Source organism: Anopheles coluzzii, chromosome 2 (genome assembly GCF_943734685.1).
Source record: "Anopheles coluzzii chromosome 2, AcolN3, whole genome shotgun sequence".
Lineage (NCBI taxonomy): Eukaryota > Metazoa > Arthropoda > Insecta > Diptera > Culicidae > Anopheles > Anopheles coluzzii.
Window position 1 is genome coordinate 113,205,951 of NC_064670.1, and position 23,357 is coordinate 113,229,307.

Below are 23,357 nucleotides of genomic sequence, written 5' to 3' on the forward strand. Positions count from 1 at the left end.
GAAACAGAGTGCTCAAGGGAAATAAAGTCCTATTCAACCAGATGGGATGTGTGTGTGTATCTCAATCGATTGAATAATAGTTTACTATTGGCCTGTTGGACACGTAAGGTGGGGCAGACCTGAACTGAATTGGATTTGTGTTCGGCAAAGTGAACATGGTGGAAGCTCAAACTGACCTCACATCGGAAAACCTGTGGTTGGGAATGAGCAGCCTGAAAGAAAGGCAACATGAAAATCACATCTTTCGGGAACTACTATTCCTGGTGTAGTTTGAATTGGCCCCGTTCAGTGTCGCTCACATATAGACGCGTTCCAAAACAAATCTTCCAGAAGTGTGATGATGCGGAAATGATTCGAAATGGATCCTGTTAGCATACTTCAAACTTCCCACCCACAGTACGATTTGCCCATAAAGCGGGCTTGTGTTGGAGCAAAGGCATGCTAACGCATACGAAAGACATATGTGACATGGCCAGCTGTGTTCTTCCTTCACACCTTCACCCTCGGAAAGAGGGTTCCCAAAATGGTTCTTTTGCTAACAAAGCGCATAAAAACTTTGATTCGGCAAAAAACACACACAAAACCCCCATCATCAAACTCCCCTTTCGGGTAAAGTTTTGGATGTACTGTGTGCCCTAAATCGAATATTCATATCCATCCACATACTGTCGGGATTGGCTCTGTGTGCGTGTGTGTGTGTCGTCACATCCCGAACATACGGGGGTCGCACCGAACAAAAGAAAGATCATGGTAGAATGATTTTCGATGGAGAAGGCAAAAGTTTTTTTTTGTTCTACCCTTTTTATGCTCGCTCGAAACTTACACGTGCGTGCACTATAGCAGCAAAATGGAACATCATACAGGATACAGGAGTTCCTAACGTCTATTTGCCTCTCATCCCTCCGTGATGATCCCTCCGTGCTCATTGGAGCTGTGAGTTTCAAATGAACATGAGCAGAGGAAAAGGGCCCCGGGATGCACTGTGTATGCGCACCGCAACAACCCTTTGATCGTGTTTTTGTTTGTGTGCGTGTGCGTGTGTTCAAAGAAATCTGATTTTTAACGTCGAACGCGCGCCACAAACAGGCGAACCGAAGGTTCAACTACAAACAAAAATAACCCGCGCACTATTCGTTTTGATACCCCCACCCGACCGTGATCAATAATTTAACAGTCATTAATTTTCCTTTTTGCTCTGCTGCGTCCCCGTGTGTGCTCATGAACTGCAACACGCAATAGCAAGCAATTGATATCACACTTTTCACCCCCCCCCCCCCATAAGGGGAGATGATCCTGGAATTGACTGCATGTGGCAGGATGCAATCGGAGGGCAAACAACAGAAGGACAAAAGTGGGTGTATGCGCCTGTCGTCCAGTTATTGTTGCTCCGGTGAAGCTAATTTAATTTGTACAAAATAATATCGTTACGACACACACAGACACATACACATAGAGCGTCATAGAGAGGGTTGGAAAATTGAATTGCCTTCTCGCCTACTAGTAGAACCATTATGTGAAGCACCTACACAAGGACATTCCTCTATCACACAACACACAGTGTGTGCCGAAGGTGGTGGAGAAAGGTATGGAGGTGACCATCAAATACTTTCCCTTGTCGCATTTTTTTCTCCTTTTCTGTGTACGTCCTTTTAGTGTGAAGCTGCTTCCCTTCGTTTTGCTATGAAGTGCCAAATGTGCCAAATTCATCGTGTCATTTAATAAAATTGTCAAAACTTGCTGACTGTGTGCTGCAGCCTGCCCCGGCATTCGTTCCACCGCTCTTTTCTGCTCTCGTTGTGCGTCTATCTGTCTGTGCTTCGATCCTGTTTGCTGAGTTTTTGCACGGAAAAAGGAAAAGCAAAAAGGGGTGGTGTGGTGTATGATATGCCCCGGGATTTTTCGTCCCGAAGCAACTCGGTTTGGAAGTTGATTTTCAACCACCTCTCGTCGCCGCCGTTTGGTCTCAAAACAATTTTAACCTTTTCCAGTAGGGAGGGAGGGAGTGTGTCGGTGCCAATATTGGCCAGTTTTTCCACCACTCGGCTACTGAATTCATCTACGTAGACACACATACCAGTAGCAGCGGCTGCAGCAGTCGGGCACACACCGTGTGGTTACGACGTGGAACGAATCGAATAATTTTATTTGACAGACCAAACCGACTGAAACGTCCAGGCTGCCGGCACTACTGGCTCCTTTTTTCTACCCTTGAAATTTTGCGTTTGTACAGGCGACAGAGAGAAAGCGCGAAAGAGAGTGTATATTGAAATTGGTACAAAAAAGGGGGAAAAAATATACCTCCATACCATACGACCAGCCAGGATCAAACAGTTTTGCAAAGCCTGGGGAACATAGAGCAAAAAAAAAAGGTTGCAGGGCCGTGTTTTACTGCCCGTACGCTCTGCCAAAGCAATATCGGGGTAGGAAAGGACGTTATGCGGAGCTTGATTGGAGAATATATGTGGAATGTGCTTTACCATGACGCACACTCTTTCTCTTCCACAGTGTGTAAAGAAGGTTGGGAGGATTTGCAGGATAAATGGGAAAGGGGGTTTTTTATGTGTACGAATGAAAATTCCATCCACTCGATCGCCGCCCCAGGCAGCGCAGCAGCATTTTGACGTTTGGCTGCTTTTTTTTGTTTATTAACGAAACTTTTGCAACCAATGTCGACCCCCCAGGCTGCCGACAAAAAACGCACCCAGCAATGTGAGGTAAAACACAAAAAAGATGGCATAATCAATATGCAGTTCCAGGGGTTGGGAAAGCGAGTGGCGGGTAGCCCCGGTTGAGTAAAATTCCAACCATTTTTTGTTGTTGTTCGAGCTGCTGCAGTTTGATCCGGTTGGTAAAAAAGTGCGCACCCCCCCCTGCATGTGGATGGGCAGAACGGGGGATGATAGTTCACATTTGGGCATTGGACTGTTTGCCAATCTACTAGTGTCTGCTACCAACTCTGCTATACCCGATCAAGTGCACATGGTCGGTGTCCGCCCGCAAACAACAAGTGAATTTATTCAATTTCATTCCATTCGTTTACGGGGAATTTAATTCGAATGGTTGCATTTGCATTCGGGCTGTACCTCCCCCCATCCCTTTACAGATTGTAGTAGCTTCGGAGGGTTGCTGCCGTCGCCATACACACAAGGCAACATGCTCCAAAACATGATGCGAACCTCGGCTTATAACATACATAAGCCGATGATGATACATCGTGGCCGCCTCCCACACACACCGCAATCTGTTTTCATTTGCCATTCATTTACTCCGGAATCTTTCGCGTGTGTATCTTCTGTGACTCGACTCGAGGATGGGGTTGAAATGGCGCTGCATCATCATCATTCTCTACCCTTCTGGCGACACGCGGCAATCAACGTTTTATGAGCCTGTCGCGAGAGCAATTGAACCATCAACGATGATGATCTGTGCTTTTTTTTTTGGTGTGTGTGTGTGTGTTTGTCGCGACACGTTTGTTTGTCAATCCGATTTCATATCAAAGCATTAAACCTCAACTTCCGATGGCACGAGCGCGCGCGTGTATGTTGCGGTAGCAATCCAAAATAAAATCTGAAACGGATGCGTTGGGTGGCAAAGCGCACCGCACACCAAATTCCTTTATTCATGGCGGGGATGTATTTCGGATACAATTTCTCTTACACTCCCGCACTTTCTCTCTCGCTCTCTCTCTCTAGCTCCGTTCTATTTGGATCGATAAGCGTCTGCTATCCTTTTCCTATTTACCGATTTTCCACCATCAGTCGCTCTCGTTCTGTTTTCTTTGTTCTCCGTTTGTAGGGAAAACTGTTTCGCATCCTTGTTAAAAGCTTGCTACATACGCTCGGTCTGCTTTGGCTGCCCCGAAACGTCCTGTCTCTTTATCCCGCGCTCTCTCTCTCTCTCTCTCTCTCTCTCTCTCTCTCTCTCTCTCTCTCTCTCTCTCTCTCTCTCTCTCTCTCTCTCTCTCTCTCACACTGTGTTGGAAAATCCGTTATCCCTTTTTCCCCTGTGCGTTAGCTCTCTTTCTCGCTTGCTTCCAGCAGGTGAAAGGAAAGATTGTCTTTTTCGCGTACTCGACTTGGACGCTTTGGCGGCGGCATCCTTGTTTTTCCACCACCACGCGACGCTCCCTAGGTTCACTTTTCGCAAGCCATTTTACCCGGATACATTCTGTTCATGCTGCACACAACCGACCATCGAGCAAAGTAAAAGGTATCATAATCGGGCAGGAGCGCACACACACACACACACACACAATGGTGGCTGCCCCTGGGATGGGTGTCTCGTTATTTTTTCACAAGTGCCCTCGCTTGAAGGTTCGACGTTTTCACTCCATTATGATGATGATATATCTATCCATATCTCTCGCACGCGCGCGCACGCTCGCTTGCCTGTGTACTTCGGTATTGCCATGCTTTATCGAGCAATAATTTTATCCCTATGGAGGACGACGACCGACAGGGTGGGGAAGGGATTAATGGTGGTGAGGGCGCAGTGTTGTCTGTATCATATTTTATCGTTTTTCCAAGCCGCTAGAATGGAGGGAGACAGTCCTCGGAATGTGCTGTAGATGGCGGCGGCTTATCTGTGTCTCTCTCTCTCTCTCTCTCTCTCTCTCGTCGGTAGTGTGTGGTTTTGCGGTAGTAGCTTCTAGCGGAGTGAAGAAAAAATAATAAAAGCAAATATGATATGCTGCTTATCCTCCTGTCGAATGGTGCTCAAATTCGTCGCCAGTGGAAAATAATCTGCCGGTGAATCTCTAGTGTGTGTGTATGTGTGTGTGTGTGTCTTCTCATCCCTTGCCAGCACGGGTGGGAAGGGGCAGATGATCGCGTGGCCGTGTGGCAAATCAATATCAGTGTCGTTATGTGTCGGCTTTTGAAGATTGGTTTTTCCAACCGTTTGCCCCGAAACGTCGGTCATCACATCGTTTTGAACGCCCGCTTTTGTTGGTTTTGCTTTTTGAAAATGGATGAAAATGTATACACATAAAAGAGAGAGGGAGAGCAACCGATTGAATAGTATGACGGAGGGAGGGAAAATGTTTGACGGACTACGATGACGACGACGACGGCAACGAATGGTAAAGCGACAGTGATTGAGTGTCGAATTGCGGACAAAACGGTTGTAGGTTGCGTTGTGTATTTTTATTAATAAACTACATCACAGCACCATAGCGTAGGGCACATGTGTGCACGTGTCCATCAACACCAGACCATATGTCATGGTATTTTCTACCGATACAGAGAGCGAGAGTGAGAGAACATCTGAAGTGCTGTGGTGGCAGCGCTCCGGCCGAGACACGCGAAATTGGGCACCGGATGTAGCTATTTTTTTTTAGTTTACTCCTCTTTAGTTAAGCGAACACAACCCGCCTAATGGAGTGAAACAACCGCTTCTTCCTTCCGCCTTTTTGGGAATGTGGAATGATGCGGAAGGAACGTGCGAGCGAGATTGTGAGCAAGAGAGAAGTAGCATTAGACGGCATTAAGTAAGAAGGGGGGGTGAAGAATGGCGCACGCCCGCCACCGAATGGCAATCGGAAATTGGTGTGAAGCACAGGATTAGTGACGGAAAGAGTAACCAGCGGAAAGGCCTTTCGAGTGTGTGTGTGTGTGTCGGCGCGCGGGTGAGAACGAAACGAAGCGTGAACATTTGCGGCATTTCGGAAACGGTCACCACCAACCGGGTAATTGGATGAAGGGAATTTAAGTGGTGAATGATACGTTTTTCCCCCTGTCCCCGTATCATCAGCAGATTGGTTCGAACACAGGGTCGGTTGGCGATCGATTTTAGGACGCAGGAGGAAAAGTGTTGGCTGGGTTGGTCACAGTTTCGAGAGGGAGGGAGGGAGACCGTCGGTTGTTTGTTTGTTTGTCATGCGCTCCCAGCGTTGCGCGCGGGTTATGTGTGAAATGCGATTTACTAACCGTCCACCGTCCACCTTTTCCAGGCTTCTTTGTGCTCAACGTGTTGTTGGTCCTCTTCCCGTCCCGGTGTGCGACGGTGGAATGCTTTTGAAGCTATTACGGCTCTATAGCAATAAGCCATGTCAAATGGTAGAAAAGGGTTAATTTGCAGTCGGCAGCGATTAACCTTAGCGATGTGTGGCAGCCAATAGAGCGGCTAGAACTGCTCGCCAGGGAGAGGGAGGAGAGAGGAGGTATGGTCAATTTGTTGGAAAATGTTTCGTCGAGAATGTGCCGGCGTGAGAATGTTGGAATTTCAAAGTTATGGTTTTTATTGATCGCTTCTTAACGGTGGTGGAGCTTGCTCTCCCCGCAAGGGGAATTGGATTTTCAAGGACATCTGTTGAACTCAAATAAAAGATATTATCTTTTAATGAGGTTTTAATTCATCTATAAACATAGTGCATTCGTAAGTAGTAGAATGTCCATAAGTCTCTCAACAACTGAGCATCAAACTTTTCAGACAAGGATATTGAAGAATAATGAAGAAAAGGCACTAGATAATGATTTGCTGAGGCATTCTTATTCGTTTTTTCTCCGGAACAAAATATCTGGAGTCGTCCTCTACACCAGTCAACTCTTTGTTAGATATACCTTACCTATAACTCGGGATACTGAAAAAAAACCCAGCGTCACAACAATATATAGTTTTTCCCAACTTCAATAAGATTCGAACGCACGCCCTCGGAGATAGCTAACCGAACGCTTGACACGGCACCATCAACGCAGCACCCGGTTGCTATCGCTAAACCCCGGTAAGCAGGAGCAATCCAAATTGAAATTTAATCTACTCCCCGGGCACCATTGAATTGCCGCCATAATTCTCGCCCGCGAGGAGCGCCCCACTGGATGCAATAAACATTTAACTGTCGAAGGACATTATCATCTTATTGCCCGTATATCAGTATTTTATTCTCCTGATTGCCTGCCAAGGTCTTTTAATGCCGTGCAATTACAAACGCAAACAAGCGCAAAAAAAAACACGGAACAAAAAGGTGTTGTACGTAGGAGCTGGCGCAGCAAATGAAAACGGGAAAATGAATGAAAGTACGGGCCGGGAAAGACTCGACCGTGTCTCGACCATGGGCGCAACGGCCTGATGATAATGGGGTCGACCCGCTAGTGGATAATTAGAGAGCACTATCATCATCATCATCATCATCATCATCATCATCATCATCATCATGATCATGATTGTTGAAACCCACCAAACGGCATAAGTAGCGCCCGGGGCGGGAACGCCTGTCGGATTACGATGGCGCAAAAACAAGACAGACAAAACCGAAGCAAAAAAACAAAATCCCCAGAGAAACGAAAGAACCGAAGAAAACGGCTCCACTTAAACACAGAAAGAATGGAAATTATGCACAGCGAAAGAACCAACCTGTGACCCTGCACAGCGACCACCTTCTTTCCCCCTCTACGCCGCAAGCGGGGCAGACATTCGCTCACCTTCACTGCTCTAGATCGCCGTTGTTCATCTCCTCATCTTGGTGCTTTTGCGATGAGCAAACGGCGGCAAGCAGCGCACTACAAGAAGCCGACCCCAAAGGTTTCAAGCCATACCGGCAATGCTGAGTGGCCACTCGAGCGCTCACACTGTTGGGGCGTTTGTGGTCCTTTTCCTCTTTCGCAATCATCCGTTTCAATAGCGGACTCTGGGGAGCTTTTTTTTTTTTGGTTTAGCAACTTCTGCCTCTCGCTTCTTAGACGGTGTAGTCTTCCTTCAAATTACGCCTTCGTGTACCTTGGTGGCGATTCTTGCGTTGTGTGTCCCGTGCAGCGAAGAAAGACTGCAAAGCAAAACCGAACAAGAACCCCGAGTATAGGGCGTAAAGAGAAAGAAGCAAAAAGAATGCTGAAAGGTAAATCGACCGTCAAGCAGTCGGACAGGCAGGCGAGCGAGCGCGCGCGCGCGCTCGAGGTGCAAATGGAAATCTGAACCAGCGCGACCACAACCGCTCCTTCTGATATTTCTGATGGGCGCGCCCGGATTGTCGGGTAATTATGTAAATGATCATCAAACTCCCCATTCGGAAAGGGAGGCGGGACAAGCACACACACACACACACACACAATCGCTCAGGCATACGAGGAGAGGGGTGTTCAGGGTGGATATATGAACATTTCGAAATGATATCCACCGCCGCTATCTATTTGCTGCGCGCGCGTGTGTGCGCCGTCCGATATGATATGGGCGACATGGATGTGTGGCGCGCACACTCTTGGGCAGTGATGGGATTATAAATGTGATCACCGGTCATCGGCCATCATCGAGAAGGGGTGGGGGTCGCCGCCCGGTTGATCGCGGGAACGGTCGTGAACGTCGCCATTATCGTAGCCATTGGCAGTTGCTGAAATGATGAGACGTGACGTGACGTGTCCCCCCGCCAACACAGCAACAACATCTTAATAGTAGGAGCCTCCCTGGCGGTCGTATCCCGGTGTACGTGGGGCCCGTCCCCATGAGAGGAGAAGAATCGTAAAGGACTAAAGACATGGGCGTAATTTAGTTGTTTCTTTTTCCTGCTTTTGACGGCAAGAAAAAAAAACTATGCGTCCGACGCGCGCGCTACCTATAATTAGGATAAGCGTCATTATGACGGGATGTTGTGAAATGTCACCAACTGCTGCTGCTGCGTGCCTTTCGATACCAATGGGGAGTGTTAAACGCCACCTTGAGGTAGCCTAAGTTATTGCTGGTTGGTGGGAATTCCCGAAGTGATAAGAGAAAGAGAGAGAGAGCGTGTGTGTATTTCGTTAATAGAAAACATCTGTGGCACCCCATCTACCGACAAAGAAAAGCCCCCCTTCAAAGTCGCGGCACATGTGTCGCAGGTTGTTAGTTACACTAGCTGGTGAGTTAACATTCATACAGAACTTAGCCCCATAAACAAGTGTAGAACAGTTTGCAGATGATTAAATTTACATTGAGATTGGGGAGGGAGGAGTTGTCGCGGGACCAACTTGTTAAGTGACACTTGCTGCCGGTGTTGTGCGTGTGCCACACGCACACACACACACACACACCGTATAACCGCGACATTGGCGTGGAGAGGTATCGTTTCTGTTAGCGCCTTTGCACAAATTAGCAAAATGTTTTCCCAACCCCTTCCTAATTGCCTCCAATTTTCACGCTGTGTGTGTGTTGATGGATGCTGGTAAAAACAAGTGTTTCTTAATTCGAGCTTGTAAGCTTTTAACCATCGAGTGGAGCAAAAGAGCGTGTAGTTAGGGCTTTTGAAGGTGTGTTGTTTGACATTCCCATACTGTTGACTTGTTGTATTGGCACAAAATGAAGTCTTTCGCAGCCAACGCAACTCCCAGCAGAGTCATCGTCTGGTAGAAAGGATGATTGATTGGTTTTACTGCTTAGTTAAAAAATTAGGCAAACTATTATTTTGATATGTTCACTCAACGATCGTCAACGATACCTGGAGGGTGACAATTCAATAAAAATATTTGCCCGTTCGCCATCATCGTTGTGTATTGTTGTGAAGCTTGCCAACTGGGCCCAACAAAGCGTATCCTCCACTTCCTCTCTTTCTTTAGCAGGCGATGAAAATGGCAAGATTGAATTGATGCTTAAGCGTGGAGCGCCGCCGCGCGCATTCAAGAAACAACGCGCATCGTTTTACGCGCAGCCAAGAGATCATGGTGTGGTGCCTACTACCACCATTGCCCGACGACAACGACCAGGAGAACGATGGGCGGCGTGCGTGTTTGTGACGGTTGGGTGCATTTTCAACAAATTAGCTGCATAATCAATAACGAGCGGCGACCGAAGGGGCAAAACCGTTTTTGCGCAACACAAGCCCCCAGCAGCATGGCTTGTTGACGCGATGTCTGAACGCGTGGAAAACTGAACCCCCCCCCTCCCCCCCCCCCTTACCTTTCGCCCGCATCCAATCGCTTTTTCACACCTAGTCGCAACCGATTAGTGTGTGCCTGTGTGTATGTGTGTATCAGTAGCGGCAAACGATTCGACGGAACGGATCTCTTTCACTTTCAAAATTGCAGAAGATTGTTGTGTGGTGGTCCATTTTTTTAGCATGAGTCCCGAGAGCTCAGTTTTGTTTGCCCCCCTTTTCGCGGGAACTAACTCACCCTGCGCGTTGCGCGCTACTGTGAAGATCAGTAGCAGCAGCAGCAGCTGGAGGTAACTCGGTAAGCGAAGAAAACGATACAAAAAACCCCACCCATCGCTCCACACGGCGGGGTTCTCGCATGTCTGGTTCGTTAAAATTAGTCTGCAGATTGGACGACGGTGGAAGACCCTAAGTTCACGTGCGTCGTTGTACCTCCCCGGTCGGTGGCGGTTCTTTATTTTTGCTCGTTCGCCTTTGAGTTTTCGCCTCTTTCTCTCTGTCTTCGGTTTCTCATTCCACCTTTGGCCTGGCTCAAGGATCATCATCCAATACCGCATGATCATCATCTGCACCATCCCCCGAACGTGACCGCGGCTTTTTCCATGGTCTGCTTTCTACACTGGCAGTGGAGTGTTGCTGCCACATCTCTCCTACCGAGACATATCTCCGGTGGTGATCCATCTCCCTGCTCTCATGTACAATGTTGGTGCTTCGAAAACGTTGTTCACGTTCGCTCGTACAGCGTGAAGTGCTAATAAGGCGCAGATGATAGTGAGGAGAGGGAAGATTACGTACCGCAGCGAAATGGAAGAGTTATGAAGGATGCGAGATATGCGTCTTCGTGTGTGTTGTCGTCATGTTCATCACGTTCCTTCCCAGCTGCTGCCTTAATACGGAGCTCGAGACCTTATGGAGTGCATCGTTTCGCTATGCACCGACGTGGCTGTCATCAAGGGACGGTGTTATAGGTGCATTTCGCCTCACAAGGCCCCTTTAAACGCTGCTACCAATCTTCAGAGATTTATATCCTAAACCGGAAGGAACGATTTCCTGAAATTGAATCTACTTCATTTGGTGGAAACCTTTGCGCGGAAGCTGAACTGAACAAAAAGCGCAACCACTGCTGCTGCACAGTTTTGGTATGAGGTGAAATATGGATTCGGGCAACAGGAGAGCCGTTAATTGAACATACCACCCTAAAAGTCTTCTACCGAAAAAGTCACCACCCTCGGAGCCTCGAGTTACAGCGAAGACGGAGGGCCAAACAGCTTAATCGTAGCGCTTTGAACCCACCACGCGCTGACCTTCTAAATCATTCGGGTTTTCGGGATAATTCTGCCCTATCGGATCCAAACTTCCAGCGGTTGTGCTCGCGAAATCAGCCCCAACGCCACAAAGTGGGAGCAAAATTTATAGATCCTAATGTTGTGCTGCTGCTTCCCATTTCGCTCGGTCCACCGGCTAGTATCATTACGGTACGGTAGGGATTCGTTGGTTGCTACTACTTAGTCTTCCCCCTATTGGTTGGATAGCTTTACAAACGGCCAACGGAGAGTGCAAAGGAGATTATACACTTCCGCAAAAGGGCACAGATGCTGCTGCTGCTGCGCTGGCTTAAATTTGGACCGGAGCAAGGTGGCCTACAATGTAATGAAAATTCACTGACCACAACGACTGCACGTGTGCGTGCAGAAGAGGGTGGTAGACTCGGTGTAAAGATTTATGTACTCGGTTAGCTTCGTGGGCGCACGCTATTACTACAACACCGGCATTTCGAACACAAGGGAAGGAACTCTGGCGTTCGTTTCCTCTCTTAATTCTTGTGTTGCCGATGGTTCATCGTTGCTTCCTGTAACCTTGCAAACGGGCGCGCTGATAATCCAGAATTGGATCATTAAATGGAGCACCCCAGGGCTGAAGGTGGTGTTTCAAGAAGACTTGCTGCGCTGCCCCCTGCTCTCGGGATATCTTTTATCGTAGCAAATTGTTGGCGCGCAGTATTCGGAGCAACAATATCACATCTCTCTTTGCTGGCTCAATATCTCGGCTCAACATTCCGTGGTAAATTTCACGCTTGAACAATTTCATCTCCGTGATACGACTCTTCCCCCCGGTTTGTGGGGAGCCGTAACTGTTCGCTCTACAATTCCCCGAAGGTTGGACGACATTTTCGGCAAGTTTGGTTCATTAGCGTTGGCCAGGGGTTTAATTTTCTTCTCCCCATTCGCATTTCGCTTGGTTCGTTGAATCCCCCGGCCACACACAGAGCGACACACAATTTGTGGTTGATGACAACCGAAACATCAGGATTACTATCCGTGAAGTGGTGTGGTGGCGGTGGTGGTCGCTGCACCCTTGTGTAAGGTGTTGTTAGTCCACGTTGCTTCGTTGACAAGTTGGTTGGTTTTGTTGCGACGACACTGTGGCGTATGAGCGCCTGTCATCCCCGGGAGATGATGTGTGTGTGTGTGGTGTACTCTCTGGCTGGTTGGTTCTGCCTACTTGCTATTCTGCGCACGACTCCTGCTCTACCGTGTTCCAATTCATCACTAATTTGGCCATGTGCCGCCTGTGCCTGTGCGTGCATGAAACACACTCCGTTAAGAAAGACACAAAAAGGGGCAATAAATTCTGACCAGGAGAATGAAAGAGATAGGGGAATAGTCACCCTTCAGCTCCGGGGGGAATGAAGAAGAGACAGAAATGCATTCCACGCAGCTTACAAGCCGAGCCAAAGATGCGTTTGTTTTCTTTGGGTAATTAAGATTTTTCAACGTCAATTGCGGCGTGTAATAAATTACATACCCTCTACCCCCTCCTCGTTACAGTCACCACATGGGAGGGGGGAAAGCTGGCCAAAGGAAGGACGGGGCGCTGCGTTATGGGAATTTCTTCCCTTCATCTTGCCGAGAATGACAAGCGAGAAACGTTATTGTCGACGGGCTGCTGCCGCTGCCGTCCGTCGTCAGCTTGGCGTTTTCGAAACAAATTCCTTGAATTAAAGGGCTGGCGGGGTGAGCTTGGAGCGTGTGTGTGTGTGTGTGTGCACACAACGCCCGAGCGAAAACTCGTTCGTCGGTGGTGTAGAACATGACAAGTATGATTGGGTGCGGGGGGATCGCATAGAAGCATTTGGGTGTATGGTGGTTAGGTGCTGATGATGGCGCGTACTTGGCTGGTGGCGGTGGTGTGATGCTAAATTAGTCGCTCTGGCAGGTCGGCTATGCTGCTTTGCGAAGTTGTTATTAAGTCGGCAGAAAGTCGCAACCAAAGCGCGACTAATAGAGTTGATCTATCTTTTTCATCCTCGCTTTTGTGTTGGGCATTTATTTTCCTGCTTGGTACGTCCGGTCGTCGTACCGGGAAGGTTGTTAGGATGGTGTTGGGTAAATGGGAAAGTTTGAATAGTAATTCCATATTTTGTTGGGATTGTCCAGAAATTGGAAAATGAAGCACTGAACATTGAAGCATGGAATTCACTTCTGTCTAGCAATATCTTGCAAACATTCAATTTCAAATGCTTCAGTACAGAGTTTTCTAAAATCCAATCCATTACTCATAACATTTCATTGCTTCACGAACTCGCTATGCCAAGAATTCGTTCCATTTTCTGTACAATTTGAACCGCAACTGTGTTTGGAACTCGAACTCCAATAGGCATCCCATGACGGGCAACTTACTCGTTGACCTAATCCTCGACTCAGTTGCTACTGTTCACTTACCAACGTTGGCTAACCCAAGGGAAAAAATCGATTTCATGTAGGTCTCACATTGGAAAACAGAAATTCCGCCAAGCTGTGAAACGCCGCGACGTGTGAAGGATGTAATCGAAGGCTCATTTGTACGTCACTTCATCACCACGCATGTTTGTGTGTGGTGTGTGTGCATGGGGCTTTTGAAACGGTTGCAGCTTGTTTTCTCTGTTCGTGGTGGATGTTTTTTTTTGCCAGATTGGTGCACTTTTGTGGTTCACTTAACACATTCCCTGTGTAGAGGAACGAAGCGAAGACGAGGAAGAGCTCTGGAGCTGCTGTGTTTCTTACTTCTCATGCTACTAGACCCTTCTGTCAGCTAGTCAATCAGTAAGCCAGTCAGTCAGTCAGTTAGTCAGTTAGTTAGGCAGTCAGTCAGTCAGTCAGTCAGTCAACCGAGCAAAACGTGTAAAAAGCAAAGTGGCTGCAAACAACGCTTCATTCCAGCCTTATACAAAAAAACAGCAAAACGGCACCAGGCCCACCACACGACAGTAGCGCGAACCTTGCACACACACACACACACACACACACACACCTCCAAGTGGCTCTGGGTCGGAGACCGCTTTGAAACAAGCCGTTAATATGCTGTGCGGAATGTGGGTCTCCCATTCTCATTCTTCATTTCGCTCCACGCGTTTGTGGCGCAAAGACAAAGTGACCAACAATCACCGTTACAAGCACCGCCTTCATCCCCTGTTTCTTGTGCCATTCTTGCGCTTGGAGGATCGCGGACAGCTAGCCACCTGCATGGCATTACTAAGTGGAGAAGGCTAGTGCGTATCTCGCGGTGTGATGATGTGGAGATGAATTTTGCACATCGTTTACCCCTTTTTAGCAGAGGTCATTTCGCACGTCACACGAGCTCTCCTTTCTCGGCGGGTTCGCAATGATGCTACGAATGACGTTGCATCGCTTAGTTGTCAAAGTGAAGAAGTGTCGTTGCTTCTTTGAGAAAGCTGTGAGGTGTGAGGCTCTATTATAATGAATCGTTTTACTTCTACATCAGTATCATAATGTGTTGTTCGGGCTGCAACAGGAACGACACCATCATTAGAGACAATCTCGTAAACTTTACCAGGGAACAAGGAACCGATTTAGCACTTACCGTGGCAGAGAATGTAGGTCGCAGGAAAAACGAGACATTCGAGACTACAGCAACTGTGACTACACCGTTTTCCGCGTAACCATGTTCTCGATGGTCGCGTGGGCTTTGCTGCGGAGGCGTCAAAAACACTGCAAGGAAAACTATAGACACTTCATTAGTGTGGCACACCACAATACTTTACGGTGATGAGAGGTGACTTACAATCAAGCTGCTGGTGTGGAGAAGTCATCATTAGAATTAACTTTTACCACTCCACCGCTGCACCGTTTGATGAGCGAGTGGCAGGTAGGCACCAATGCTAGAGGTTTCCATGCCTCATTGCGACGAGGAAGTTGCTAACATGCTCCATCTCGTCATCGTCTTTCTCCAATTCCCTTTCCTGCCACAAGCTTGCAGGTAGTACCGATGTGAATTTTCCACTCTGCTTTATCGTTCTCCAAAAAAAAAAGACCTTTACCGGGACGAGGTGGCGTCGTCGTACGGTCCTACGGCGCAAAAGAAGCTAATGAAGATGTATACATCGATCGTCACCTCATCGTAACCGCCGCGTGTGCTCGGTCCCGACATCATTTGGTACGTTAGTGGGACGTGAAATGTCACCAGTAGTAGCAGCAGTGGCAGTGGCAGTGGCAGCAACAGCAGCCAGCAGTTACAGCTGCATCATCATCACCTTTCAGCCGTCGTTATCGGACCCCGGACCGGTTCTGAGCGTGTCCCAGCCGTGTGGGGAGATGGTCGTTCCTTTTCGGCGGACGGTGCACTTAAAATGGCAAAAGACATTAACGGTAATTATGTGGTATTGGGAGAGGAGGGGAGAGGAACCTTCCATGAAAGGGCCTCTTTACACGCCTCGGCCACACATTTACTTCACCTTTTGCCTCTTCACCCGTCCCTCCGATCTGAAGATCGGTCCTCTGTCTCCAGCGTATGCACCGCAGAGTTATTTCTGCATCTCCGTTCCGTGCACTTGCATCTCTGTTTGACTGCGTGTGTGTGTGAGTATAAATAAAAATGATATAAATTGCAACCTGCCATGCAAACGCGCCCATTCGCGTGTTTTGCAGACGACGAGTAGGGCTGAGCACATACACACACGTGAGTGATAAATTTTGCCTGTTGCCTTCGCACTTAATCTCGGCGCAAATTTGTGCCTCTGCTTACTTATTTGCTCTCTCAGAAGCTTGCGCCAAGGAGAAGAGAATGCGGTATGAGTGGTGGGTCTGTACAGCCGGTTTTGCGGTTCGTTAGAGATCGGATATCTGTGCAAAACCCACCCTCGGAGTGCTCTTCTTGTCTCTCAACCCAAAAAAGCATCATAAGATCGTACAGGAAGGATGATGATGTTTCGTGAAATTAATTGTACAATATTTACAACTTTTTTATCGTGTCAAATATGGGGGAGACGTATATGCTCCTGTCACGCCCGTCTTGGACCTTTCGCAGCAGCAGGCCCCAATAAATAGCAGCACCCGTTTATGGTGGTTTGTTTTTTCACAGCGGCGTGCATGTGTCTCTCTTGTGCCTGTGTGTATTTGTTTGTCCAACGGAAAGCGAGCGTAAATTTCAGCGCAAAAGGCCTCCGCGCTTTCCGTGACGCGTATAGCAACTCTCTCTCTCGTGTTCTAGTATAAATAGAGCATGTGCATGCAAACGAAGGCGAATTGGTTATGCCCTCCTGGTGGAAAAGAAGATCCCTATTTCGTGTGTAAAACTAACCTCATCGATCTTTCTCTCCGCCTCCCCCCGGGCGCGTTACACGGTCGAGTTAGTTGGACGCACACGTTCGCTTGCTGTCCTCCCCTCAGTCTTCGATTCGAGTTCCCAAGCTCAACTGGGGGGGGGGGGGGGGGGGGGGAGAATATACTGTAAGTAAGAAGGGTTGTCGTCGGTCATGTAATACCCACGGAATGAGAATCATTTTAATCGGATATGCCACTGCTTTTTTCCCTCTACGCTCGAGTGGTGACCCTTATGGGAGGTTGGGTTACCTCTATACGACAATCCCTCACTGTAAGCGGCAGGAGTGTGCACAAATGGGTACTCCGACTGCACATTAATGTCACGTTTCGAACACGCGCAATTGATTGATGTAACTGTGTGTAATGGCCGACCGGGTAGTTCCTCTGAGGAAGGAAGGGAGTGAAATTTAAGAGGATGTTTCGAGAAGAGATTTTTTTGTTCGTGTTATTTTGTAACAAATTGAGGTCATTCCCTAGGGGTCGTTGAAATTCTTGAGTTAATTCTGAACCCTAAAAAGATTGAAGATGAGGTGCCTTTGTGATATTCAGAGATCAGAAGATCTTCGTAATTAGTTTGAAGTGTTATGCGCAAGACAATTTCATGTATCTTTGTTAATCGTTTACTTAAAATTCCCGTGTTACTAACTTCACCATCACTCACACGCTCTCTGTCTCTCTTTCTCTTTCTGTTTTCTTACCTATCTCCCGCGCCCACCCGCACATCCCGTTGGCTTCTACAGAGACCGGCGAGAGACCAGAGGACTTCGGTACCGGGAAACTTCAGGCCAGGTTTTCGATATCTGCCGCAAAGCGCACGTAACGGGCGTGTACAAGGCAAGGCCAACTAATGGGTGGAAGGTCCCGGACCGCGTTAACGTCAAGCACGGTGGCGGCCCATCGTCAGCCGGATTGTGGTGCCAGCTTCCGGGACAGCAGTACCAGCAGCAGCAGCAGCAGCAGCAGGAACCACGGGCCGCTAGTGGACTTTAAGAAGAAGAAGCAGCAGTAGAGCAGGGGTTGTGAAGCGAAAAAGGGGCACGGATAACTCTAACGTTTGTGTGCTAATTACGAAGACGTGCTAACGAGAAACGCTAACACACACAGACACACACTCTCTCTCTCTCATACCGAGACAGCAGAAGCATCAGTAACAGTACGCAACAGCATATATCCTCCCTTTCCCGAATCCGGTTTGATTAGCACGAGACGAGGCGCGCGGACCCTTTGCTTTCCTTCCCTCCATCCACCCCCGAGTGCACGAGTGCCGGAACAAATCACCAGCCATAACGCCCCACCTTCCCCCCCACCATCCTTCCCTGCGGCCCGTTGAATGCAGAGCGTGGTGGCGCAGCAGCAGCAGCAGCAGCAGCAAGGACGAGCAGCAGCAGCAGCACCAACAGCACCGGCGGCACGTCGTCGTCCACGATCGCTGAACGCCGCGCCGCCGTCCCTGCACCGTCGTCTCGCCCGGCGGGAGGAGATCGCCATCCCTCGCCGTCCAGCCGGTGCCGCCGCCGCCGCCACCGCCGTTGTGGTGGTCGTCGCGCGTGATCCCCGCTCGATTCATCGCCGCCGTCGTCATTTCGGGGTAATATGGCCACACCGCCAACCGAAGGAGAAATCAGAGTGGGTCCCGGCCATCAGGTAAACGATATCTATGTACGTATTTCAGAGAGCACGGCAGAACGAGTGAGAAGCGAGATCGCACCACCCCGTGGGAGGGGGGGGGGGGGGTGGGGGGAAAGAACCTCACCCATCTCGTGCGATGGACCCGGGAGGAGATGGTGTTGTTGTTGTTGTACCCCACAGGCTCATAAAATCCGTCCTTGTGTGTGGTGTATTGGACCACCGTCGCTAGCGTGTTCGGGGTTGGCTGTAATCTTCCGGCACAACTCTCCACCAAAACGGGAACCGGATCATAAATCAGTCAGAAAGTCAGAGTTTTGGACAGTTTTTAAAGCGAGAGGAAGGATCAATCGGTCCGGGAAGAGATGATTTTATTTGAAAGACGAATTCATGCCCTCGGCAGAGTGCAACGAATCTCTAAACTCGTTTTTTTTTTTTTTGTTTTCGCGCTCCGTTATCAAATGCCTATTTTATATGATGAGTGTTTTGATCGGAGGGTAATCATGTTGTTTTTCTTTAATAGCAAAAACTTAATTTGCTTTATGACATTTTGTGATGTTTTTTTTTGTTTTTGCTTTTTCATCTTTGCCGTCGGTGTTCGTTTTGATATTTTTGTTGCCTTGCCAACTTTATTATCTTTACTATCTGTTTAGCTGAACAGTTTCACCCGTTTTATAGTTCGTTTTGTTGTACAACTTGAAGCGGATTTGTGTCTTTTCTTGGTTTTCTTTTTTTTTTTTTTGTTAAATCTCTTCTCTCTATCTCTTTGTGAGTGTTTATCTGTTGGGTACATCTTGGTATTTGTTTTATGGTGTTGCGAGCTGTTTTTTTTTTAAATCTCACACTCTTTCTTGTTCAGCTTTCTTGCTCGGGAGATAGGTTTATGGTTTTATGGATGGATCACTGCGCGGGTACCTTTTTGGCATGGTCGTCCTGCAAAAACACTCTTTTGTTCAGAGTCCGTGTGTTTGTATGGGCGTGTGTGTGTGCTTGGTCAGTATAAATATTCATAGGCAATTTCTTTTTACAATCGCCATTTGCTAACCTTATTTGAGGATCGCAGCTTTATGAGTACGTTAAAACCCGTAGTGCTGTTATTTTATGGTGCTTTTTGTTGTGTTTTACCCTTTCTTGTTTGTAGTTTGGGTAATTTACTTCAATTTTTGTTTGCACACTTTTCTTGCAATTTCGATTTCTTATACGATTTTCTTTATTACAACTGGGAGTTTTATGTTTTTGTCTAACCAAATCCCCCCCCCCCCCCTTTGAGATGTTATAATATCCCGATCAAGTCGTTATTCGGTTCATTCGGTACCCGGTATTCTCCCCAAATTTTCTCATCATTTTTATTGCGAGTTTGAATGTCGTAATCCCCCCGATCCAAGCGATCCCAACAATTCCCCGGAATCCATAATTCATCTCGTAAGCAGCAAGCGCAAGCACACACACGGAGCCGGGCAGAGAAATAGAGACTGTGGTGGCTCCCTTTGGCCAATAAAAAATGGCCATTTTGACTGACCACACTGTGTACAGCTCTTCCCCGCACACCACCAAACCCCGCGCAAAACCTTATTTGTCGAACTCATCTCAAATAAAACTCGCCAAAGCCAAGCCCTGCCGCTGCTGCCGCGTGACCAATTTCTCTGTGGCGGCGCCGCCGCCGTCCTTCTGTGTGTATATGTTTGTCGTTGCAGCCGCCTGGCGGCGGCGGCGGCAGATGAAAAAGATTTTCATTTTATCGCATCAGTTTCGGGGGGGGGGGGGGGGGGGGGGGGGTTGTGTTGTTGGTTTGTGCGCGGGGTTCGCGTTTTGCTTCGTTTCCGGCCGACATTTATTGGCAGGTTTTTTGGGTTTTTTTTTTTGGTATTGTGTTCCACATCGGGCCCAAACCTTCTCTTGCTCTGGAGACTGACCATCCTTGCGACTGAGGTTGAGTTGCTATGTGTGGTGTGTCCGTTGTAAAAAAAAGGGTGGAGAATGTTTCCGAAACAAATTGTTTTTGTTATTGTTTCTTTTTTTTTGTTGCTGTGTGCACTCTTACCGCTGCCGTTTTATGCTTCTATCTTGTTGCGTGTATAGGTTTCTTTTACGTGTCCCCCCTTCCCGTGATCTTGGGTTTGGATGGCGAGAAGAAGCAAAGCAAAAAGCCACCAACCGAGCTCACATGAAGTCGGGTCTAGTAGAGTGTAGTGCAGGATGGCCACACACACACACCAACCAAGCGGTGGTCACCACCATCAACGGGGGCCTTTTTGGCTTGGCTGTTGCTCCATTCCGCGGCCTCGTTTGGTCTCGCGCTGTTATCCCATGCCGCGCGGGAAACGAGCTCCAAATACGCCCGCCCCCCACATTCACACACAAGACTGGGGCCAGAGAACTCTCCCGGCTTGTGGCTGTGTACGAGAAAAGGGATCGCAAAAAAAATAAAAGAGCGATGCCCAGTTTCACACGTTTAACGGTCAATAAAAAGTCATAATTTACTAACCCTAAGCTACCCGCTTCTCGCGCCTTCTGTTTTTGTTCGTGGGGGGGGACTGGTGTTTGGTTGCAGTTTACAATTTCGCTACGCCGCTAGAGACCTCTGGTATCGCTTTTCTCTCTACCAGTGGTGATGGTTGGGTGTTTTATTAACACTCGCCGAATTTTCCGCTCTGACCGCCGTTGTGGTGTAGTTTTTTATGTGTTTTTGTATATGTTCGTACTGAAAAGTTTCTTTTTTTTAAGGGTTCAACTATATGACTGCTCCAGTGCCATCAACCCGAGTAATGCGATCGTGTTTCTTCTTTTTTTTTTGCCTCCGACCCACGGATGTAAACATCCTGGAGGAGCATATGGTTCTTGCAAACAAAAACCAACTCTGTTAACTGTTGCATATTTTGGGGTAAAAAACTATTTTACCTCAACACTTTTGCGAACGTATGACGCTTGTTTTACTGCTTCAACTCACGTGGCGAACGTTATGTCATTGTTAAAAAAAAGTTAATAACAAACAACTCCAAAAAGGGGAGAAGAGGTTGACATTGTGTGTAAGCAAAAAAAAAAAGGCGCAGTGTCAAGTGCTTGACTGCTTTCAATTCAATAACATGTGATTTTCGTTTTTTTTTGCTGATAATTACCTTTTTTTTTAGTGTATAAAAGTAAAAATAGCTTCTGCTGGTATAATTGTGCTTTCATAATGTTTTGTCAATCCCCAACAAACAAACAAACAAACAGAAAGCTCCAAAATGTTCATTCACCATTTGAAGCTGCAAGAAAAAATGAAGCGAAAAGGCGCTGAATGTTAAAATGCAATGAAGAGATTGCTATTTTCGGGGAATTAGGTCATTTTTTCCCCCACAATTTACAAATTCCATTAAAACACTCACTCACAGAGAAAAAAAACCCTCTATATCACCGATATTAATCTGGACTGTTTTTTGACGTTGTGCTTTTGTGCACTTTTAGAGAATCACCACGCGTGTTTGTGTATGTGATGTGTAAAGTGTGAATAAGCTTATGTTTCACTCAGCACAATCGTTTAACGTGCCCGTGTTGGTCCGTTTTTTATTATTTATACTCTGTTTAATCCGTACCAGTTGGGGTTTGAACAGTAATTGTTGTTTTACTTTTGCTGAGTTTTGATTCATGATCATCTCTCTTTCTCCTCCCCCCTCTGCCTGTTGCGGCTCGGTGTATCCTCTTTGGTGTCCGCAATGCTAGCGCCCGTTTTCCCGGAAAATGGAAACAACCTCACACTAGAATCAATCCCCCCCCCCCCAGAGAAAATGTGGGAGGAGAAGCGTGTTAGGTTACGCTTACGGGCATATGTAAATAAACAAATTGCCTCGGTGTGTTACAAACGGGTTGACCTCCGCTTGAAATATACAACACCGCACATTTATGTTTGAAAATAATTAATGACCGTTGTTTTATGATGTTTGAAAGGATCGAAAACACAACTTCTGTTTGTGGGTGGGTGGGGGGATAGGTGGCACACCAAACCCGAGCTACAGTTGCTTCTTCAATGTATTTCTCCCTTTCCTCCCTTGTTGCCATTCCATTGCCTTGCCATAGCATTTGTATCGAATTTGGGAGTTCGTGGCGAGGAGTGTTTTACTTGTTAAGCAAAGCCAGAAGCCATAGGAAAAGTGTGGAGCCATTCGGTTTTCACTGCTTCGCCGTTTGTGCATTCAACGCAGGAAAAGCAGCGTGAGCGGAGTTTGAAAATCAATCCGCAACCGATGAACGACACGTTATAAATGGAACTTTAAACCACACCACACTCCACCGGCTGTTGCTTTCTCGCTCTCTTTCGCACCAACTTTCCCGCTTTTGTGAGTTTGTTTATGAGTTTGGCTCATGACTTCACGGGGTGAAAATGGAAATTTTTGGGGCATTATTGATGGTGGGGTGGGGGTGGGTAATAAAAATCGACTCGACGGGCCCTTTCCTTCCATTCTTCCATTAGGGAACGGTACGAAAGTGTTAAATATTTCACCCTGGCACAGAAGATTATTAACGCAAAACGCAAAATTGTGTGCTGTTGTTTGGTGGGAAAAGCAAGGGAACCAAGCGGAGGAGATTGTTTACTTTCCCATTATAGTGTGGCGCACAGTTCTTCTCGATAAAGGGGAAGGGGGATGGAGCGCATAGAAGGATAATAAAAATTGCGGTAATTTTAGTTTGGAAAGCAGCAAATGAAGGGACGGAGGGGAAGACGACGGTATAAATGATGTGCGTGATAGGTTAATTTCGTATTGAAAGAGCGCCAGACCCTTTGGGGCGCGTTAGTTAAGAGTTTAGATATGAAGTAATGTGGAGAGAGGATCACTTTTCACAGGGCGGATCGGACATTTCAAATCCAATATGGGTGAACTGTTTCCCAGTTGACAAACTTGGACTGCTTAACTCTACTGCTGCTGGAGGACTGCTGTGTGGAGAGCTAGATTATAGTAATATATGGGAATTAAATAAAATTTTACAAATTTTCTAAATTAAAAAAGGAGCAAGAGTAGGTCATAGAAGCCTTCCATCATAAACACGTCCCAAGTCTCACGCGCTTCACTGATTATGTAGAATGTCAGTTTCTGCGCAGAACGGTTACAACCCAAACGGCCGACGGTAAAGGAAACGAGTTGCAAAACTTCTCCAAAACGGTACCATCCACAGACAAATTGGCTCATCATGAGGATGACGACCGCCGACACTCACGCCGAGACGGTTGCCGATGGTACAGTAGTATTGTTGCGTCTCTCTTTCCTCTCCGTTCGCTCCTTTGCAACAGCAAAAGCTGTATGTGAATTTTCACCAAACGGCCA

The 23,357-nt window shown here is 47.5% G+C and overlaps 1 protein-coding gene across 7 annotated transcripts in view; it reads left to right on the forward strand.

The window, feature by feature from the left end:
- The window catches only part of LOC120950001 (mucin-19), a 108,869-nt gene that overhangs the window by 66,629 nt on the left and 18,883 nt on the right, over positions 1 to 23,357 (forward strand). For all 7 annotated transcript variants that reach the window (XM_049607092.1, XM_049607093.1, XM_049607094.1 and 4 more), the window contains exon 4: positions 17,175 to 18,078. In XM_049607092.1, the coding sequence (XP_049463049.1) occupies positions 18,028 to 18,078 (51 nt within the window). In that variant the 5' untranslated portion in view covers positions 17,175 to 18,027. The remainder of the gene's footprint in view (positions 1 to 17,174; positions 18,079 to 23,357) is intronic.